Genomic DNA, 22,861 nt, shown 5'->3' with positions numbered 1-22,861 from the left:
GTTTATGTGAAGCGATAAAACAACTGTGAGCCTACCGTTATATTCCAAGTTTTGAATCTCTTAGGCCCAGTTGCACCAACCACTTAACTCAGGGTTAGTGGGCTGTCATCTGTCAAATTCCATATAAAATGGTTGGTCAACCTTTGGGTTAACCCTCCATTTTCATTGGTGCAAGTAGCCCTTAGGCCCACTTGCACCGACCACTTAACTCAGGGTTAGTGGGCTGTCATCTGTCAAATTCCATATAAAATGGTGGGTTAACCCTCCATTTTCGTTGGTGCAAGTGGCCCTTAAGCTATTTTCGAGCGATAGAGAAGCAAATAAAGGGCCGAACGGCTGTTATCACATTTTCTTAGTAAGTACTCGTGAAATTATTGTTACATTCTGCAATGGGTACTTTTCTATCAAAGTGTGCATTTGATTACATTGCCTTATATTTTCTAGGATAGACCTCTTTTTAACCCACTTCAAAAAAGAAGGAGGTTCTCAATTTGACTGAATGTTTTTTTTTTATTTATAAAACGTCATTACCATTTTGTACACTTACCTAAGTAGGTACTAGAACAAGATAGGGTGTATTGTTACTAAATAGACAAGTTTAATGTCAATGATCTACATTACAATGATCGTGAATGAACACATAATATTTGTGTCTGTACTCTTATAATATTTAACTTAACTAACCTTAATTAAACCATACAATCAATAGGATAGCATTAAAAATAATATTCAGTCAGAAATTCAGAAAGGGCACACACATTTTTTTACAACTATTCTGTGTAAGCAACTTTTTAGGGCTTTCTATCTTTTTCGGTGTTTAGTGCACGGTCAATGACATAAACGACTGCATTCGTTTCTATTATTCTACATGAAGGGACACATAAATAGGTGAGACGACTAAAAAAAAAAATCATTTAATCCGTCAGTTAGATTATCAAAAAAATTTGGACACATATTTTTCCTTTTCTCTCGTAAACGAAAAATTACGACGGTACAGTGCGATGAAGTTTCGCGTGACGTCACGCCTAGATAAAAGTGGTGTCACAATCCCCCACACCAGAACTTTGATGCTCTATATCTTTGTATTTTTTGATCTATTAGAAAAAGCGAAAAATATGTGTTCAGTATATTTGGACAATTTAACTGATGATGACGGACTAAACAGAATGCCATTTTTTATGTGGTCGTCATCCCCATTGTGATCCCTTTTAGTTTTGCTACAAAACGCTACGGCGTAACCCGTAGCACACTAATGTCGTAGCAAAGGATAATAAATATTCAATGCAATGCTTTCGCGCACATATTATTGTGTGCGCGCTGAAGGGAATGTGAATACACAAATATACTAAATCATGTAGGTATAAACTAAAAATAATTTGTTTGCTCATTTAATTGCCAAGGAGTAACGATAGCTCTTATAATTTTCATTCCATTGTGTGTGTGATACATAAACAACCTTTCAACAGCTACAATTATTAGATTCGAAAGAAAACTTGAAGTTAGAACTCTTCGAAATATCTTAGTGATAAATGACGCAGAATTATTAATGTAGTACAATTATTATTATTAGAATGATAAGATGGTATCACGTCTACTATCACAGAATATTATTATTTCGAGAATATGTGGGGGCGTGCAGACGCTCGCACAGCACAAGATGCCTACTTCAGATAGTTTAAGTTTAACATGTTAACCTTGTTACACTACTTTCAAAATATGCAGGAATTATTGTAATGCTGGTATCACTTTGATGTACGTGAATATGATAAATTTATAATTATTTTCTGGCAGTTTCACTCATTAAGGCCCGGATCATAACAATTCAATTTGGTTCCGTCTAATCGATATTAGCAGTTCGTGCGCTTCCTTGTGACGTCGCCTATGAGTCTCCCAACAGGATGGGTTGCCGAGCCCCGTCTCGTCGTGTGTCTGCATGCCTGGCGAGCGGTGGCACTCCTACAGGACGCACTCGTGCGGTTCAATGGATGGATGTCGGTGCAGTGCCACCGTAACCCGTCAGCATCCGACCGGACCCTCAGATGTCGCATGCAGCAAACTCAAGCATCCTCAAAGTCTTTTGAATACAGTTCTTGGTCAGAAGGACGGTTGCAACAGGACATCTTTGCATTTTTGTATATTATTATTTTACCCGAAACAGACTAGTCAAGTATTTCAAACAATATTTATAAAAAAAGAGATTTAAAGGTTTAATTCCTGTTTGTAAGTAAGGAAACCTCACAGCTAGCGATCGTAAACGTAACGTAGAAAATCACAACAACTATGCCACGAGGACTGTAAAGTAACAACTAGACAATAACTTCATTATAATTTCATATCTATACATACGACAATATGCAGTTACAATGCTATAATGTGTAAACAATTTATATAATCTAACAGACGGGCAAGAAGTCCGAGAGATAGAAAACGTACACGACTAACTCGAGGCGGATGACTCCACCCCGACCGTGGAGAGATAACTATCGAGACAGCACTAATATTGAATGTTCACTAGACTGTGCGTTTATTGAATTCATTTAATATTTACATTTCTTACAGTACTCTTGTCGGCGCGTGGCACCGTTCGGTCAGGGCGCGACGACACCGAACGCGGGCCCTCGCGCGCGCGGCGGGGCGCCGCGGCCGTCGCGCGCGGAGCCCGGGGCGCCGCCATTATTTGCCGCCCAGCCCGAACTTCATGAAGATCAGCTCCTTGCCTTTGCTGAGGATGTCGCCGCCGGGGGCCGTCATCTCGGTGAACTTCTGCATGAGGTTGGGCTGGGTGGTGGGCGGCTGCTGCTGCGCGGGCGTCTGCAGCGGCTGCACGGCGGGCTGCGGCACCACGGCGGGCCCGGCGCGGCGCGCGGGCGACGCGGCCGCGGGCGGCGCGCTGGCGGGGCTGGCGCCCAGCGAGCCCAGCCCCAGCGAGCCCAGGCCCCCGGTGGCGGGCGACTGCACGGGCGTGCCGACGTTACCAGCGCTCGTGCGCGCGATCGTGCTCGCCGGCGCCGGCGCGGTCGGCGCGCCTCTCGCCCTCGCCTGCTGCATCGCACCACGTTACTCGTCACGAACATCAGTACAGATCACACGTGCTAAGGCCATGACGGGCCGTCGTCACCTTAACGAAGCATCCATGGGATTCTTGTAAGTACTCAATCCATTTTTTAACTGTATACTATGAGTGTGACAGGTGGACTGGATACTTTGTCACAAGGAGAAGAGTGACCGCCATAAGCCTTTTTAGAAACGACAAAAAAATACTTATATTGCCCGCAATAACGGCAATTGTGATCTAAGCGTGATATTCGAATATAACACTGAAATTTGCCGATTCTTCACTCTTAGTTGCCAGTTGCTAATTACACATCACTGGCACAAAACATATGACGATTAAGTTTTGCTGACCAAGGCAAACTGAGTCAATCGACAAAATTCAATGCAAGACAAAGATTTTATTTCATTGCAAATATTTTTGTGAAAACTAGCCTATTTAGTTTCTTCATAGCAATGGTCATTAAATTCATCAAAAGTGTTTCTTTTAAAATATAATGTATTTACTTTTTTTATCATGCATAATTAATAAGTACTCATGTGACAAATTGTTATGTTAAATATATTCACTTTAAAAATACTTACAATTTATACAGGAATATAACGTATAAAAAAGAAAAAATGTGCAATAATTTAAAACATGCATGCCATTCAATAAGCCAGTGAGAGATGCTTAAAGGAAATGTTATTAATTAGATGAAAATTTTACATTACGGTAAATGTTAGGAGAATTTTACGTGTTGGTAAGTTTTCATGCTTTAATAAACTACAACATAAAGCGTTCAAAGATTATTAAGCGGTATGCGACTACTTTAAGGTAAGTTTTATATAAAATAAGTTATTTTAATTTTATTAACACATTTTGACTATAATATTTTAATAAGACTGATTGATAGTTAGGTACTTAATCTGTAAACTCCATAATATCTAATAATCGCATAGCACTTGAAAAATCCCACTCACAGGCGTCTGAGAGATTGTCATTACATTACGGTGAATGGTCTATGGTATATCTGATTTGAGTGAAGTATACGCCAGTGTCAGTTTGTACTAGTCGCGGTATGTGGCCGTCTGGCATGAGCTAGTGATGTTCGGCAATGCCGAGCGCTGGCAACGTATATATCGCCACCAAACGCCCTCCATACACTGAGCGTAACAATGAATCGCAAGGTAAACATATACAAATAAACAAAATAATGAAGAAAAGAAAGTGAGAAAATAAATAGAGAGATGAAGTGACAGTTTAACAAAAATGACTAAAATCGTTGCATAGTATATTTGAAACAGTATTGTTGTGGGTCAATTATATACCGTATTATTTTTACCTGAGAATTCACCTGTTCTGGATTACTGGCGCAAGTGTTGTGGTCTAACTGAGAAGGGGGAAGAGGGCAGGCATCTAGCAAACAGACAATACACACAACATATATAGTGACCACAGACAACCACTTGAATCTTGGATCACACCTCACGCACCTCGTGACTTCTGTGCTGAGTATGTTGCGTGTATTTGTTCAGAGCCTACCCACTCGTGGGTCTACCGCGCGCGGACGGGCGCACGCGAAAACAAAATAAAAACAGGACAGAGAGTTGGATAGATAACGTAGACAAAAATAATATAAGGTGTCCTTAACGCATTGTGGCGAGAGCACTGTATTGTGGCTCCCGAACTTGTGTATACAGGATTTAACAAGCTTGTTAGTTATGGCAGTTGTGGTAAATCCGAGTGAATCCAGAACGTTCTTTGAACGATGTTTGTGACTGTGTAATCCAAGATAGTGTTAATTAGCAAAGTGTACACCAAGAGTCTTTGTGCTCCGTAGATTGCAACCGGACTCGCGTTGTACAAAACATCCCGTTTCAATTAAAACTTTAGTATTATTTCAGACATAGGTAAGATTAGATAGTCTTCGTTAATATAGATAAATTCAGAATTTAAATCTCACAAAGTTATTGCAAAATATTAATTATCCATTATGACTTAGAGCAAATATTTAGTCCTATGTAGAACCGCGAGCACTAAGTCGTGATCACACCTCGTGCTTCGTACCATTAAATGCACAAAAATCTGTTTCATATGCTCCGTCGGTGTGATCAGGACGTAAAGGATGGAAAACGGAACGTGTCTCGAGACTGAACTCACGACCCGCCTGGCGAGTCCCGTCGCAATCGCAACACCGTGTACAGGAAAGATGATAGAGGGTACCAGAGCGAAATAGCTAGCGTCTCTCAGTAGTCACATAGCAAGTCCAAGGTGCAAACATGAAACACTCAAAGCTCTCAGTGATCTGAACCGAACCTAATCGTCATCACTGAACTTACCAAACTTTGTCTTTATTATCTTTATACAGCTAACAGGGAGAGTAACTAGGACAGCGAATATTGAAAAGCCGGTCGCGGCTAGGGTTACCATCGGGAAGTCGAAGGGATAGGCGAGAAAGGACGCGGGAACTTTGGCCGTTCTAAAATAACACACACCTCCCACTTATTTAGATTTTGAAGATTTTATCTTATTTCTAAACGTAAGCAAAAATTCTTACTCTCGTCATTACTCATTACACATATCATAAATAGAAATAAGACAACATTTCCAAAATCAAAAATGTGTAGGGTGTAGTTTTTAGAACAGCCCACCTAAAGGTATCACCGTGTTACGATGCGAGCCTCGGGTCCACCTGGGCCTTGCAGTCAGGTGTCGGTAACCCTAGTCGCGGCTCTACACAGTACATAGAGAGCGTGAGGTACCTTTCCTCTGCTGCGCGCGCGGCGCGGGTGCGACGTTGTCGCGCGGCGGCGGCGGCGGGCCGCGCGCGCCCGGGCCTGGCGCCGCGCCGCCGCCGCGCCCGCGCATCGCTGGCGCTCCCCTACCACCCACTGCGCCTGTCAAACAAATTCAACTTGTAGTGTCGTAAATACTGATGAAGGATCCCTAAAGAATCCGAAATTTTTCGCCAGGGATAAACATAAGTTAAACGTGTTTTCAATACTTAAAATATGTCCAAGAAAGTTTTACTTCGATAACCTACGTGTTTTAGATTTCCACACGGATTCGGAATGATATGAATAACAATTGTACCTACTGGTTTTCTCTAAGCAGGTAAATTTTATCTGATAAGACTGCTGAGGTTGGTACTAAATTGTAGCACATTGATTGTGCGGTTAAAGAGAATAATCATTATTTGGGATGCTTTGTGCTATTTAGAACGGTCGTTAATCCCAAGCAAGAAGTTACGGATACTCACGAGTTCCCCATTATTGAATACAAAGAAAACCACCTATCTATAGACTGGACGTTGGGCTGTGTAAGGAGGTTGCTGGACACAAGTCATCTCCACTCAATCATGAATCTATGCATTGACTGACTACACCAATCTTGCCCAGGCTGTCCGCTCCCGCATGATCGTTACGCTCCGTGAGTAAGTTCCTGGGTACTAGCCCGCGTACGCCATCTATCTAAGAGTTGAAGAGTACACTAACCTTGTCCAGGCTGAACGGTGCCCGCGTACTGGTCCTGCTCCGCGAGGAAGTTCCTGGGTACAAGCTCTCGCACGCCATCTATCTCCACTAAGAGTACACTAACCTTGCCCAAGCTGAACGGTGCCCGCGTACTGGTCAGTTGCTGGGTACCAGACCGCGCACGCCATCTATATCCACTAAGAGTACACTAACCTTGTCCAGGCTGAACGGTGCCCGCGTACTGGTCCTGGTCCGCGAGGAAGTTGCTTGGCACTAGCTCGCGCACGCCACCTATCTCCACTAAGAGTACACTAACCTTGTCCAGGCTGAACGGTGCCCGCGTACTGGTCCTGCTCCGCGAGGAAGTTACTGGGCACTAGCCCGCGCACGCCATCTATCTCCGCCATGTAGAAGCCGTCGTCGTCCATGTCGCCGTACACGTGGATTATTTGCCCTGTGTGGAAACTTAGCTCCGCCTGGAAAGGTGAATATTCTTGGTTTCATTTGTGTTATGAACTCAGTTAGGTATGTTAGGAACTAGAAGACTGTTTACACAATCCTTCCTAGTCAATGGCTTTCAAAATATTTTTATGGATAAATTGATCTGAATTTTTTTGTCGTTACTTCGACAGAAGTCAGTAGTCAGGAAGTCAGCTTTCTGCAAATGGTAAAGTGAGCTGCATCATCGCGCAGCAACAGTATTTTTAATACCACTTTTTGGCAACGACAAACAAATATACGGCCCCGTCTGATGGTAAGCAGTCAAAGCAGCCTATGACCCCAGAGGTGTTACATGCACGTTGCGGTCCCTTTAAAAATTTGTATACCTACTCCTTTTTTGAAGAACTATTGCCAGTCTGGCTTGAGTATAGTCCAGCGTCGCATCTAGCCATTCCCGTAATTTTTACCACGCGGTCATAAAGCGAAAGTATTAGCACTTACATCAGCATCCACATTAGGGCTCAGTTCCTGCGGGTCGTAGTCGAACAGCGCCACCATCCGGCGCACGGGCTGGTTGGCGTACGAGTCCGTCCAGCGGTCCCGGGGTTTGCTGACCGCCGCCTGTCCCGCGTCCGCCTCCGACACCTCCACCACCATGTTATGCGGCACGTAGCCCCGGCGCCCGCGGCACTCGCCCCAGAAGAAACCGTCGGCGTCCTTGTCTCCCCACACCTTGAAGAGCAAACGAAATATGTCTAAAATTTCTCAACTCGTTTTACACATCAGGATTTTATTTTATTTAACTGTCATGACTCCACAACCCAAAGAGGAACTTGGCCTCCAAAACGAGAGCAAATCAATATTTCTCGATCCTACGCTGATTCCTGCCAATAATCAGCTTGAAGCTGAATCAAATCTTGTATCGCACACTGTTCCGCAGTGTTTCTGGGCCAACCCCGCGGGTGTCCTCCGGTTGGTCTTTCCTGGTACGCCTTCTTGGCAGCCCGATCCTCTCATCGGATCTTAGTACTCGTAGGTGGCCGAACAAGTAAAGTCTATGAGATTTAATTTCGGCGCCGAGTCGTCCACTAATTCTTCTATTTTTCAATTCCTCCTAATGTTATTTTATGTTGCTGGCGCATACCTTTATGATGTCTCCATCACTAAACGGCAGTTCTTCATCGCAGCTCTCCGGGTTGGGGCTCATGGTTGCCGGGTCGTAGTCGAAGAGCGCCATGAAGTACCGACTTCGTTTGGACTGCGGGTGCTGCTGCGGGTGGCGCGAGGCGGCGCCCCTCGGGCCCTGCGGGGCGCCCCCGCGCGGCCCGTACGCACCCTGCTGCCCTTGTTGTTGTTGTTGTTGTTGTTGCTGTGGACACGATCACACGTTACATTCAGACCAATCCCGTGACAGCCAGCAGGGAAGTGGGCAAAGGAAGTATTTAAAAGCCTTATCGAAATAAAATAAAAAAGTCCGAATTGGAAATCGGAGACAATGACCTTGTTCACACGTTATATTTTATTTTCAGGTTTCAGGCAGTGTGAACAAGCTCGCTCCAATGTAAACTTTTTGGCAAATAAATAAGTATTGTAAGTTAGGGTAATATCAGAAGCGGGAAAGTGTGGAACCCGTGACTGCACAGGGGATGTTTAACGACGTTTTCCGAACTCCCCGCTCCAGACCTTGCCCCAACTTACCTTAATTGTTTTTATACTCTCGCTGCCAACTTCCCTGCTGGCTGCCGCGAAAGTGAGCTGAAGAAATTGTTCCCTAAAAGACAAGCATTAGAGGTTCATCGCAAAATGCAAGCAGAACTGTTTAATAAGACTTGAGTAGTAATAAGGTCAGAAAGGTTCAAGTTGAAAAATTAACTACGAATAGGTACAACATGCCTCAATATCACGAAGAAAAATTTAAAGATTGCTTTCCAAAAGCTGATCGGGACAGTCAAAGATGAAGTAAGTAATGAGTAGGAAGGTGAAAAAACCTGGTGGGGGTTAGGAGGGCGGCCCCTCTCGTGGTGGTTCCTCGGCGGGGGCTGGTTGTAGGGCGGCAGGGGCCCGGCCGCGGGGCCCGGGGCGCCGGGGTACGGAGGCTGGCTACTTGGGTACTGGCCGGCTGGCTGTGGTTGATAGGGGGGTTGCTGCGTGCCATGGTAGGCTTGTGTACTCGGGTACGGCTGACCCGATGGCTGCTGCGACGCTTGCGCTGGTTGGGACGGTTGCTGCTGACGTCCGTACGAACCAACACATTAATAAGGTTAGATTTTCCATAACAAAGCCAATAGCAATAGTTCAAGCTCATAGCCACAATATCCTTCATCGGCCTTATGCGTCAAGCGATAAAAACGTTACCTTCTCCTCGGGCGATAAATAGTAAAAGACATTCCGTTGTAGCTCTAGTCAACCCCCATGCACAACGAAAGCTAGCGTGCAGCGCTTACACTTGGAACAATCATTCAATAGCAGACAATACAATAAGTTAGTCGATCTTAATTCAGAAGTGCTTGACAATAAATGCGTTTCAACGGTTAAATAGAAAGATAGATCGTCCGGAATCCGTCAATTAATTAAGTATATCGTCATTGAGTATTTAGCACCCCGCGTATGTCCTTACGTTAACATTTATAGGTTGAGTGTGGTGGTGTGTGACGGGAGGTGTGGGTCGAGTGTCGCGTCGAAGCCAAGACAGCATGCAGGAACAACCAGACAAGACGGCGGGCATGCTCGAGTGAATGATCTGTATCGAGTGCTGTGGTGTGGTCAAGGGTCTGGACTGGCCTCACGAGCGTCGGAAGGGCCTCGTGGAGTGCTAGTGTTACCCTGCGTGTCGGACGTCGGACATCGAGGACGTACAGTTACAAGTGAAGATGACAACACAGATACACCGAAAAGTGGAAACTCGTGATTGGGATAAATTCCGCAAAAAGTTGAAATTGAGAGAGCTTTGTGATAGGTGAGCACATCGATGACAGCTAGGAGAGATCGCAGACCTGCTGGCGGCGGCGTTCGTCGTCCTCACTACCCAGCTCCGCCGCTCCCTCTTTAGTGATTTCGATGGCCGGTATCCCCGATTGCTGATACCACACGGTCATTCAATATTTAGCACAGAACAAATTTACTCTCAAACAGGTTAAAAGAATATCAAATTAAATGTTTTATGGATACAAGTGCTGACGGGATGGTCCATGTTAATGGCGGATGGGAACAAAAAGTTGATGGCGTCGCTCGTGATCGTCACATGGAGCTCGTTGCGTCAACACGTTAGATACTTATATTAACAACATGAAGCAGTTTCACTGACGCGTGTCTACAGTAGGGTGTACAGACACTACGAGTAGGGCAAGTGAAGCCGTTCAGGAAGCGAAGTGGAAAGTGGAAGATCTTAGCCGTGGAAGCGACTTCTCCTTAGCTCGTGATTTGCTGAAGCTACGTTTTCGTAAATCATTTTACAATACGAGTATTTCCCGTTATCCTCATGTGTTATCTAACGCCGGATATTTGATGCGAGTGACATTTGATGTGTTTATGAGTTGGGATTGATAGTATGAGTATGAATTGGATGTTAACTGTTTATCATAGTATCTAAAAATATAGGTTAGTCTTAAAAAATCTCTAAAAAGTCAAGAGCATTTCATGACTGAAAAGTAGAATTTAAGAATGATTGTCACGATCTATTGCTTGTACTTGGGGTAATGTATCTTTTATCCTTCTATATATGAATCTATCAAAAGTTCTAATATAAAATCATTCACTGAAATAGTTGAGGAGAAAGTTAAAGTTTCCATATAAACAATAACTAAATGTATGCGTAAAATATATATCTCTGTTTTCTACAATCTTGTTTGGTCTACTTTTAATGTGAATATAATATAGAAGCGGGTAAATATTTATTTCATATGCTGATTATATGACTACTTTAGTTTGTATAATACGATACTATTAGAAAACGGGCACACTGTGTAAGTTGATAACCAAATAATATCAGAACTCATTACATAACTAATAACTCAAACAAAAGGCACTCTCAAAACAAACTCATTCTAAACAAACCAAAGTGGTGAATAAGAACGTTAGAAAGAAACAAAAGAAGATATTTGAAAAGACGTGTTAAAATTCCTTACCGAAGGGGTTATTTTGTCGAATATACTCTTTAGGAGGCCTGTGCCGAATCCACTCGCGGGCTACGGAAAGGTGTAACAGTTATGTGAGAGAGCGAGGTTAGGTTAGACTATAGGTGGCATGATTCTATCATGAGCTTCATGGATGGTCTGTCTGTGTCACAAAGTACAAGCTCTTTAACTGTTCTAAGTAGGTATATTTGTAAGGTGTCGTGCGTTGTATCGGGTATCGGCCAATAGCACTAGGACTACTACTGATCTAGTCGCAAGCAGTAGGTATGCATTTAATTTTGAACGTTCGAGCCGAGTGCATAGCTATCGAGTCGCGAGTGGTGGTGTCGCGTCGCGCCCGCGTCGCGCCGCCGCGGAGACTACCCGACTGGGCATGTGGGAGATGCCGGCGACAGAACCACAGGAGATAGTATAAAGAGTGCAGTTTGCAACACTGATGCCACGCGACAAACCGTCCCCACCGACCGCTACCACGAGATCACATCAACACCGAGCAAGCATGGTCGTCAGAACCGTTTGTCGCGTTAGAAGAGAGCATATGACACTGATAATTATAATGATAGCTAAAGACACAGACGAAGAAGATCTTCAGATATAAAATCAAAATATGAAGCTCATTTACATACTTGACCAAGATCATATTAAAGAAAATGTACTGGCGAACTCAAATACAAAGGTACACACAAAATATAATACAACACTAATTTGCAAACCAATGTAGACAAGGTGCCGTGACAACGAACATTTAGTTACAAATTTAATGAACACATTTAGCGTTAATATAATTCTAAGGGGCATTTTATAAACACTTTAATATTCGGGAAGGTATATAGAGGTTCATGTAGTATTCAAGTGTATCAAGAGTTTCTTTGTAACGGTTAAATTGATTAATACCATATGTTTGCAAAGTTAGTAAAGAATTAAAAGGTCACCTGAGCGGCATGCGGATCGTGTCTGTTGGCGGAGGGGAATATCTCCTTGTCCGAGAGGTTCTCGTCGTGTTCCAGCACTTGTTGGTGCTGCTGGTAGGGCTGCGGGCGCTGCTGATTCCGGAAGCCTTGTTGCTGGCCCGGGGGCATGGGGCCCATAGGGCCCATGGGGCCCCGGGGCCCGCGGTTCACGACCCCGCGCAGCACCGCTGGCGGGATCGGCGTCGGCGCGCTGTCTCCCGACTGACTGTCGCGAGACTTTGTACGAACCTGGAAGCAACAAATATAAGGTAACAAAAGTACATTTACTGAGCGCATTTTTAGTGCAGGTTATATAATTTTAAAATATGATTTTCAGGTGCTCTTTTAAATAAACTCGTATTAATAAAATTTGAAAGTAGATAAAATATTGCCAAAACGTAGCGTCCGGTAAGCCATAAAGCTACATCGAACCGTACTCACAGTGACACATTTGGGGTTGAGGCCGATCAGCTTGCCGATGTCGATGAGCGCGTGATCGCCGGTGGGGGAGTCGACATCGGTCACCTTCTTGCCGTCCGCGTAGACGGCGTACCCCGTGACGGGCCCGGAGGCCGGCGGGCGCAGCACGGGCTGCCACGTCACCAGCAGCGTGCCGTCCTGCGGGCCCGCTTCCACCTGCGACACCGCACCAATCACCACCAACAATCCAGCCGAATATTCCTCATGCTAGCCAATTGGGTTTTGACAATATTTCTATCGCATGACCAGCTTCGAACACATCAACAAGCCACATCGACGGAAGAGACAGAGGCGGGGGCGCTAGGCTAAACGACACAGGGAAGGAGCCATCGATTGAATTTTGTAGGTGAGCTGGATTTATGGTTGCGATTGACGCGACATCCTCGAAACGGTCGGGCGTGCTGTGTGCTTTGAGGTTGTGTTATTATTTGAAAGAAATAGGGTAGTGTTAGTATCCGTGTATAAGTATATAAATAGGTATCTTGTCCATCACACACTTTGTGGAGCGTTGGAAGCTGACTTATAGTGCGTGTGCTCACTTCTTAAATCAAGTCATTGAAATAGTCCATTGCCCACATCATGTTTTGGAATGCCCGTAATGAATACATACAATTACATACAAATAAGTTACAATATCAGCGAGCGGGGAATGTGTGTGTACATAAACTTGGGTCAAAGCATGCTTGGTACACTTCATGCCAGTGGCGGGTGGTGGGTACACGTACCATAATCTCGGCGGGTGGGTCGGGGAGGCCTTTGGGCAGCGTCCGGAAGTCCGTGTATGCCCCGGGGGCTTCTTCTATGGGTATGCCAGAGGGCGGTCCGGCTCGCAAGTGTTTTGCTCGGACTGTTACTCTGTACTGTGTGCTGGGAGACAAACCGGTGATCGTGTGGCGGTACACTCCGGGCTTTACCGTCCGAACCTGTAGGAAAATAGGGTTACTTAATTAAGTAACAATACCTAATATTACAAGGTATGATACAATATTTGGCATGCACAATGTAATACATTTTTCATCTCACCCGCACTTTAAATGTGCTATTGCACGCAGGCGGAGCGTGAGGTATAGAAAAATCGTTCTCCCAATGGAATAATGAAATTTCTTGTGCTGTACTTAACTTTTTTACATCTATTTACATATTTTTTACATTGCGAGTGTGATGAAAAATATTGTGTGTAACTGAGAGAGTATGAATATTACTAACTCGAGTCTTTAAATCGCTCCGGCAAGCCGTCGCGATTTAACTTACTCTCGTTAGTAATATTCAACTTCCTCCCCTTGTTGCACAATGTACTATAAATCACTCAAGATAGTTGGCAGTGGTTTGCGGTGTAGCTAAAAGTTCAGTCGGACTAACCTCAACATTATTAACGCAAACGACATGCTGATGGTTCGAGTTAGCCGGTAGCCAGGAGATGACGGCCTGCGAGCACGTCACGCCGCTGGCCCGCACGCACGTCGGGCCCATGTTGGCCGTGTCCCGCCCGATCACCATCGTGCACGCCGCGTCGCGGGACGTGCGCCGCGTGACCGTCACGGAACGCACGCTGATGCGGTGCGGCTACAAGTTCAATTATGTTAATAGTCATTCTCCATAGTGCCTGCGTTTAAAATATGTTACAGTTTAAGTTCTCGTGTTTTGTACACATTTTTTAGAGACACACACGGGTCTAACGCGATAAAATAACATTATTACCTTTTGATGTAGTGAACAAATGAAATTATTTTATTAAATATTTTTTGATTTGTTACCTTAAATAATATTTTTATTACCTTTTACCCAACGTTTCGGCCAGGTTGTACTAATAGCCGTGTAGTGGTCGCGGAAGGCTGACGGCCCAGCGAAATGTTATTTAATCGCGCGCGTGTGTGTGTGTGTTTCACGTTTAATGGTGTTTAACGTTATTTTATCGTCTTCAACCCGTGTGTGTCTTTATAACAGCAATTCCCGAAAAGTTTGTACATTTGGATCCCAAAACAGGACATTTTGGGAAACCTAGTGGATCTTGCTCAGCATCATGGACTCTATCAGCCCACCAATTTTTATCAAAATCGGAAACGTGATCCAAATGTACAAACTTTTTGGGAATTGCACAAAAAATGTGTTACAGTTTACTCTATATTTGTCACGTTCGAAGACACTAGACGTCTATCTATTGTTGAATTCATGACCATGACTTTTTTGTGCCGTATCAAATGTCAATTTTATGCGTCTTTTCTGTGAACTTCTAAAATAAATGGACTTTACAGCCTGTTTCTTAAAAGCTACATGATGAAACCTTCAGCATATCTGCCATGATACGAACACAGCTAAAATAATGGTTCAGTTTCCCCGAATAATTTCCCGCACAATGTAAGTTGAAACATATTTGCTTAGCTTCGGCAAAAATGAAAATGTAACATGTAATTTATTCTAGTTTTTCTATTGTTCACAGGAAAGACGCTTGTTTTTTGTAAATTTTCTCATATGTTGAATGACTATTCGTAGATTAAGTAGCCTCTTAATATTTGACAATATTGAAGTAAAGTTTAAGACACGCCGGCAAGACCGCTCACGCTAAGACCGCTAAGACCGCTTAATACATCGAGTGCTGGTAAAAATATATAACTAAAGAAGTATATGAAAATCTTCATGCCAACCGGCAAAGTGGGACTTTTTATGATATTATTGTTCTATACTTTTAGATTCTAGTGGCAGATTTTCTAGTAATGTAAACGTTCACAAGGTGTTATATCCAAATGTGTTGGTGAGGGAAAATCAACACTTTATGATGTTGCTATAACCAGGCTTCCAGGAAAACTGGGCTTCGTGGTTTTATCCGTCTCTAACAGTTTCTACTTTTTAATTATCTTTTTTGGATGCAACACCCCATAGAATATTTATAATTTTCAAAAGATACCTAATTCTAAAAGCAAAAACTGTGAAATCGATCTACAATTCTAAATACATTAAGTAAAAAGTGTTTCAAAAAGTTCCAAAGAGTAATCACCTAGATATCTACATGATACTTTTCGATTTTTAATTAAATACTTACAGAGGTTACATCGCGTCATGTAGATATCTACGGGACTTTTCAAACGAAAAACCAACACATTGCCTAAGTCCTAGTAAAAATGTTCTCAGGTAATTTCAAGCTAGCAATTACGTTATCAACTTGGACTAAGATGATATACCCTCTAGCTAGATTTTTTCCGGCGACTACAGACTAAGCATATGTAGCTATTTACCACAAAAATACATAACTAATGTAGGTAAACGCATGGTCCTCTGAAAATAAGAAGTCAAATCAAACCTTATTTCACTAACCTAAAATTAATCCCTTTACATTACAACTTGATTACTTCATAGCCATATTGAATCGATTGAATAAATAATTAATGAAGAACTTCTTTTTTCGCAATTATGAATGAGTATTTTAATTCTATAAAATTGTCCAAGTAAAAACGTACAATAAAAATGCCGTTAATGCACTTCAACTATAAGGACCTTTCTGCTAGTGAAAGTCACAAATGTTCTTAATTAATCTTTTCAAAAATTAAATTCTACAATTTGTCACATTTCGGTGGCCAAGTTTTGAAAAAAAAAACGATGATTTTAAATTGATATTGTCGTATACATAGTTGGCGCAGTCGGTAGGATATGAAGTACCGCGTGACAATCAGATTGGCAATTTGACTTTTTATTATCAGGAACCAGTGATGATTGAGCAAAGTACGTGACAAAGGCTATCAGTTACTATATTACTCGTAGATTTGTACATATTTTACCCTGCCAACCGGGAATGCCTTGGAAATTCAAATGTGCTTTATAGACAGTTCATACACAAGCTCTTTTAATTCATATCTATGCGAAGTTTTATTACTACTAGCTGCTGGATTGGGTACATATACAAGCTAATTTTTTAGGGTTCCGTAGTCAACTAGGAACCCTTATAGTTTCGCCATGTCTGTCTGTCCGTCCGTCCGTCCGTCCGTCCGCGGATAATCTCAGTAACCGTTAGTACTAGAAAGCTGAAATTTGGTACCAATATGTATATCAATCACGCCAACAAAGTGCAAAAATAAAAAATGGAAAAAAATGTTTTATTAAGGTACCCCCCCTACATGTGAAGTGGGGGCTGATATTTTTTTTCATTCCAACCCCAACGTGTGATATATTGTTGGATATGTATTTAAAAATGAATAAGAGTTTACTAAGATCGTTTTATGATAATATTAATATTTTCGGAAATAATCGCTCCTAAAGGAAAAAAAAGTGCGTCCCCCCCCCTCTAACTTTTGAACCGTAAGATTAAAAAATATGAAAAAAATCACAAAAGTAGAACATTATAAAAACTTTCTAGGAAAATTGTTTTGAACTTGATAGGTTCAGCAGTTTTTGAGAAAAGTACGGAAAACTACGGAACCCTACACTGAGCGTGGCCCGACACGCTCTTGGCCGGTTTTTTATTGATTGTATCATGTGTCAACTCAAAGATAGTGTACTCGTAAGTATAGGATAGGTGTAAGAGTACAGTGAGTATATTAACGTAACGTTGACCAGTGTATACATTGATTTATGTCATGTAGTCCAACTCCGAAAAAATTAAACAAAAAAAGAAGGCCGTCGCTGAAAAAAATGTAGTGAGCTGCATGAGTGCTTGGCGAACTTATCAATGAATTCATTGATTATTTCTCCATATAATTTTGCAGCTCACTGTACACGAGATTTTGAATTTCGAACGAGGATTTTGAATAGTTAAAGTTGGACTACTGGATTATAAAAACCTTTATACTGTGGTTTAACTATTCTTATTTGTTTTTTTTAATAGATGGTAAACAGAAGAAACTCACCCTATTAGAATCAACGCCTTCAACCAGCGCTCGCGTCCTTTCCGAAGCCTTAACTGTCGTCTTCAGAACTCCGTCGACGTACACATGGTAGCTCTCGATGTTCGCTTGCTGGACACCTTCGGGGGCCGTCCAGCCAATCAGCACAGACTTGTTGAGCTGCCTCTCGAGTGTCAGCTGCCGCGGCGCTGGGACTAGCGACGAGAAAAACAGCTCGGCTGGCGTGAATCGCAATTGCGAAGTGCGGGGACATGCGAAGCGTGCGGCGGTCCAGGGGAAGATAAAGGTATCGCTGTAAGGCTATGTCTAGTGCTAAAGCTATGACAGATATACAATGTCTTTCTATGCTATTGCTAATGGCCTATGAGCACTGCGAATGTGGACATGTTCGATCAGTGTTTATCTAGAAAAGCTTTGCAACTGTAAAGATGTGTTAAATGGCTCGTTTTCTTAAAGGTTGCTGCTTGCTAAATGATTGCTACTCTAAGTATAGTGCTTTGAAGAGTTTGCTGTAGAATAATTGACTATATTATAATTTGTATGCTAATTTTAATCTAAAATCAATTACAGCACAAAAGTTATCGTTAGTCTGTAAAATTTTGAGAGCATGCAAATTATCAATCACTGGCTTTCGGATTCGAACTTTGATATACGGTAAAAATAGCTCTAAATACGATATGAATCAAATATGTTAATGCGAATAGTGACGTCCCTTTGGGCACTAACATATTCGATCCATATCATAACCAGATCTAATTTTTGCTCACTAAAGTTCGCAAAAATTGCTTCTGTGCTTCTTGTGAATGGAAATTATAATTATGTACTACTAGTTCTAATCTTAAGCTAATGTTCAACACAATTTTTTTGTTATGAATAAATGAAATGAATGAATGAAATTCAAATCTGCAATCAGTATATGAATCGATTTTAATGATTTCTTAAGGGCTGATTTAGACAGTACTTGATCTCGCATACGAGTTTATTATTATTACATTGCAGAATTCAATCGCTCGGGAATAGGATGTAACCCCAATAGTAGGCAATGTATCTAAAATCGCATGCGAGTTCGCGTGCCGTCTAAATGAGGCAGCCGGATTTCCACAGGGGGCGAAGCAGACTCATACAGAGATCCGACAACTGGGCGTCATTCTAACATCATATAAGGTTCATTATTCCGAAAACGTCATACAAATGACACCCACTTGCCATTATTATTATTAAGTCATTAAGGACTTCGTTTAACTTTCAACACTTGTGGCTCTGGCAACCTTAAACACTAACTCTTTGCCAGCATTGAAACGAAGTCATGAGCTCTTCGGTCGAGATGGAAACCCGGCTAGAAGTGTATCAAGTGAGAACTAGAGCTTACCGTTGTCGTCGTCTTCAGGGCCCTCGCTGAGGTCAGCCACCTCACTGAGCCGAGCGACGTCGCGACTGAGCGAGAGGTCACTGATGGCTGTCGTCGCCGACTCATCAGCATCCCGGAGTGTCGCTACTACAGCCTGTGGAAAGGTAATTATGACCATTATTTTAGTTAAGAAGTTTATCAATCTCCTTGAACCTTAATGCTGCCCAGCATTAAGGTTCAAAGGAGTACCCTGATCACTTGATCAGACAAAACTCACAGCTGAGCACTATTTACATGCAATAATTTACTGTTTTTTTCCGTTCGTACTTAGCACTATACGAACACTACGAACTTACGAACCTCATACATAGGTATACTGTACAACTCATTAGAAACAAAACCGAGAACTCAAAACATATGACCTAGAACATAAAATTTCAATAATTTCGCACACTATGTATGGTAATTTACTGCTAATTAAGTAATAAACATACGGAAAGAGTAGAATTCGCAAGTTTCGACCATAAGACTTTAGCACTTGGTAAGAGAACTCTGCATTACAAATGATGTACATACCTGATGGAATTCTAACAAGTCATCTCCCACAAGCCGCTGGACAAAGTTAGCGGGCACCAGCCCGCGTCGGCCGTCCAGCAGTTCAGCATCCAACATGGCGGCGTTCGAGTCCGGCGGACCCCACACCAGCAGGTAGTCTCCAGCGCTCACTGACAGCTCCCCTTCTGCGCTCTCGATGCTGCACGAAACAAATGACGAATGAACTCATGTGATTGGCAGCGACGATGACATGGTCAAGACTAGTAACAGTCTCACTTGGATGAAATCCCGTAATATTAGTGATCAGAGGCCGACAAGAATCAGTCTCACTTTAACGCGCTGAACGACGCATAAATCGTATCACAATTTTTGTTCCGTGAGATGCAAGGGTATGTCCCCTTCGGCGGACTGTATGCAAAAGAAAGTCTTTCACAGCATTCTGAGCTTTGGCACTCTGCCATAGAAAATAGAACATGACAGATTTCGCATGGACCCGCTTGCTGAAAAACGTTAGTGGGCCAAGGCTCTCAAGGGGATAAATTATTTAAAACGGATACTTTAAGTTAAACTAACGAGGTATGGATTATTGGCTTTGGCAATCGTGCAATCCCTATAATACAAGTGACCGTGCCTCCAAGTAAAATCTTTAATACTCGTATTTGTGGTTAGTTTTTGTTTCAATATTTGGACATCTTCCAATACTCCAAATGCCTTTTGAATTTTAGAATCGCTTTGTAAGTAAAACTTACGCCGCAGTCTATTTTTTTTTATCTGCTATCATACTTACTCTGGTGGATCGTAAGAAAACCGGGCGATGTAGACACAGCAACGTCCTTTCCCAGGAATGTCGAGCATGTCCACTTGACCCTCTTGACTTGGGACTGTACCGTTCATATAATGTGTATTCCGAACTGAAAGACGACGATTATGATCAGTCAGGCAAATAAAATTAATTGTTATTAATTAGACATGATACAAAGAAAATGAAAACTTACTGTCCATTTCCAATCCAGAGTTAGGCATGATTCTAGACAAAGCTCTTTGATTTCGGTCATGGCTGTAACCCGAATCTAATGCTCCTAATCTATCAGTTCCAAATTGGCTATCTAATCCTAAGCTCCACCCGGGTTGATGCGGCGTGACGGGCGTCGCCACTCGCCCCACGCCGGACGTGGTCGTCCCGTATCTCCCGAGCCCGAGGTCTATTTCATCTAGCGGCTTTAGTTTAATGTTCATAGCATTCGTTCCTATTCCACTAGACAACAACGGATTTGTGTAGGTTCCAGTTCCAGCACCGTATACGTTCGTGCCAGTCAGACTTGTATTTAACCCTCCCAGCTGCGTGCCTGTCGTCAAGTTTGAAAGGGCGTTTCCTAATCCTCCAGTCAATGTCGACTGCATTCCTCCAAGAGTGCTAGTCAATCCTCCAGATAAACTGGTCTGCACATTGTTCAAGCAACTCGTCAACCCAGATCCCGCCATGGTTCCTGTTAACGTGGGCCCGGACAAGCCTCCTCCTAAACTTATGCCCGATACGTTGCCGGTAATATTTTGCAAGTTGCTCTGTAGTCCCGCTAGAGTGCTGGATATTTGTCCGATGTTGTTGACGAGCGGAGCGGTGACGGGGTTCGTGAAGGTGACTTGGTGGGTGGGGTTCGTCAGTCCGTAAGTATTTGTCGAGTAGGCAGAGACGGGGTTCGTATAGGAGGTAGGGTTGTGCGCGCTCATGGAGTAGGCGACGGAGTTGGAGCTGGGCGCCGTGAACTGGCCGGTGGCGTGGAGCGAGGACAGCGTGGGCATGGTGTTGCTCTGGCAGATGGCGACCGGGTGGTGCCCCGCGCTCGTGTACGAATGCGGCAGCGGCGACGGCGCCGGGGAGTGGAAGTCTCCCAGCGCTTGGTTGGACCCACTCGTTTGCATACCTGGACCAAATAACATGGTCATAAGAAGGAGAATTTTATTTCAAAATGTTGGAGAAAATTTAAGGCAACTCAAGATTATTAAGCGTTAAAGGCTAAAGAATGTTGTTAATGGAAATCTAATTGATATGCCGTTTATAGGTTTGTATTTATGTCGGAAGGTCCTGAATATTTCTGTCCTCAAGTAGGATGGAGAAAGAGTTGACGACTAAAAATATACGGCTTATACCTTTTGGCCTTTAAAATCGGAATCCCGTCAATATAGCATGCTTCTATCTACACAAAGATTACCTCTAAGCTTATCTCTACAAAATAAAAGAAGCTATGGATACTTACATCTGTGCAACCTACCGTGCGTGGTGGAGCGGGTGTGCTCGAGCTCGGCGAGGATGCGGTTGTCCTGCTCGATCTTGGCCATGATGCGCTCGATCTCGGAGGCGGGCTGCTGGTGCGGCGGCTGGCTCCAGGACGTGGCGGGCGCGCCGCGAGCGCGTAAGGATGCGGACAGCTCTAGCTGGAGCTCTTCGCACCGCACCGTTTCTAACGCCGCCTGTTTATAATGAATGATTTGTGTCTGGGATTTGTAATTGGGAACTTAAGCTTTTTTATTGCTTGACAGCCACACTTTTACCACCACACCACCACAATTATATTAAGTTTGTCCAAAGAGGCAAATGCTACAAATAGGTACCTACTTAGTTCAATTTTCCTCAAGAATATTAAAAGAGAGAGAAATCTATCATAATGCCAGATAGTCGAACAGTGTCCAAAGAATCGATACAGCAACGTCTGTAACTGCTTGGCTTGACAGTAGCTGGGACTCTGATTCATGACGTTGTAGTAAACGTTGGTGAATCGGAACGGAAGGCGTGGGACTATGCGCACCGAGATGATTGACGTCTTTTTACTCTTTTTGCGCGGACATCAAGGTCTTCGGCTTAGTGGGGAGATATAACTTACCTTCTTCTCCAGCTCCCTCGCTCTCGACTGCAGCTGGTCGACAGTATGCGCGTCGAGCGGACTGCGCTGCGCGGACCGGAGCTGCGCCAGCGCGTCGGCGTGCGCGCGCTCGGCGTCGGCGCGTGCGCGCTCCGCGTCGCGCAGCCGCCGCGACAGCGCGTCCGAGTCGCCGGACATGCCGCCGCCGTAACCGCTCATTCTCTGCTGGAACAAATATATTAAACTCACTCAAAGGTTGCTCAAAGCAGTCAAAGCACAACCTAGGACAATGGCAATCAAGTATATGAAGGAAGCGCCTTCCTACGCACATAGTCTAAGCTTGTGTAGGCGAACGCGTACCATGCTTGTATGAGTGAGATGACGCAGTTCGACTGATCGTGTTCTTGACTAATTGACAGGCGGTAACTGTGAGGTAACCGATAGCGGGTGGGCGGCACTTTCAGCGGGAAGCAGGGAGTGGCCATATTCTGCGATAGTACTCTTTATTATACTGTGCTCAAACACACTACCGTCTTTTTAACTAATATTACCTACTGCTGTATTGAAAAAACACTTCCTACAAAATCGAAGTTTGAGAACAGTTCATGATCGGATCGGCCATTTAAGGTTGTAAACCAAGTAATTACCATTTACGTGATGGCGCACAAGAAGCGGCGCATAAAGTTGTGCAATATTTATAATTGCTCGTAGCATTGCTGAGCCAAATGGAGCCGAAATGTCTCAGAGACTGTTGTCA

General features: G+C 43.4%; 1 protein-coding gene across 1 annotated transcript; it reads right to left on the bottom strand.

Moving 5' to 3' along the window:
- Nucleotides 1-2,522: 2,522 nt before the first annotated feature.
- Nucleotides 2,523-22,323, bottom strand: LOC125236775. The gene is made up of 21 exons (XM_048143700.1): nucleotides 22,126-22,323; nucleotides 21,502-21,715; nucleotides 20,242-21,168; nucleotides 20,034-20,157; nucleotides 19,268-19,445; nucleotides 18,713-18,845; nucleotides 17,347-17,561; nucleotides 13,871-14,074; nucleotides 13,237-13,434; nucleotides 12,473-12,667; nucleotides 12,014-12,280; nucleotides 9,925-10,025; nucleotides 9,425-9,454; nucleotides 8,937-9,275; nucleotides 8,647-8,719; nucleotides 8,093-8,317; nucleotides 7,450-7,680; nucleotides 6,824-6,983; nucleotides 5,797-5,931; nucleotides 4,377-4,450; nucleotides 2,523-3,039 (listed from the first exon to the last, which is right to left on the bottom strand). The coding sequence occupies exons 1-21, from the start codon at nucleotides 22,321-22,323 to the stop codon at nucleotides 2,674-2,676; spliced, it is 4,587 nt and encodes a 1,528-aa protein (XP_047999657.1). The 3' UTR covers nucleotides 2,523-2,673.
- Nucleotides 22,324-22,861: the final 538 nt, after the last annotated feature.

The sequence above is a fragment of the Leguminivora glycinivorella genome, chromosome 19 (genome assembly GCF_023078275.1).
Source record: "Leguminivora glycinivorella isolate SPB_JAAS2020 chromosome 19, LegGlyc_1.1, whole genome shotgun sequence".
Classification (NCBI taxonomy): Eukaryota; Metazoa; Arthropoda; class Insecta; order Lepidoptera; family Tortricidae; genus Leguminivora; species Leguminivora glycinivorella.
This window is presented reverse-complemented; position numbering and strand designations above follow the sequence as displayed.

Bases quoted from the DNA above. Each gene is read 5' to 3' on its own strand.
- LOC125236775 (XM_048143700.1), bottom strand. From the start codon at position 22,323: ATGAGCGGTTACGGCGGCGGCATGTCCGGCGACTCGGACGCGCTGTCG. The intron at 12,281-12,472 runs GTGAGTACGGTT...TGTTGCTTCCAG, and splicing joins TCAACCCCAAATGTGTCACT to GTTCGTACAAAGTCTCGCGA. The intron at 9,455-9,924 runs GCTGTCATCGAT...TTTATTGTCAAG, and splicing joins CAGGTCTGCGATCTCTCCTA to CACTTCTGAATTAAGATCGA.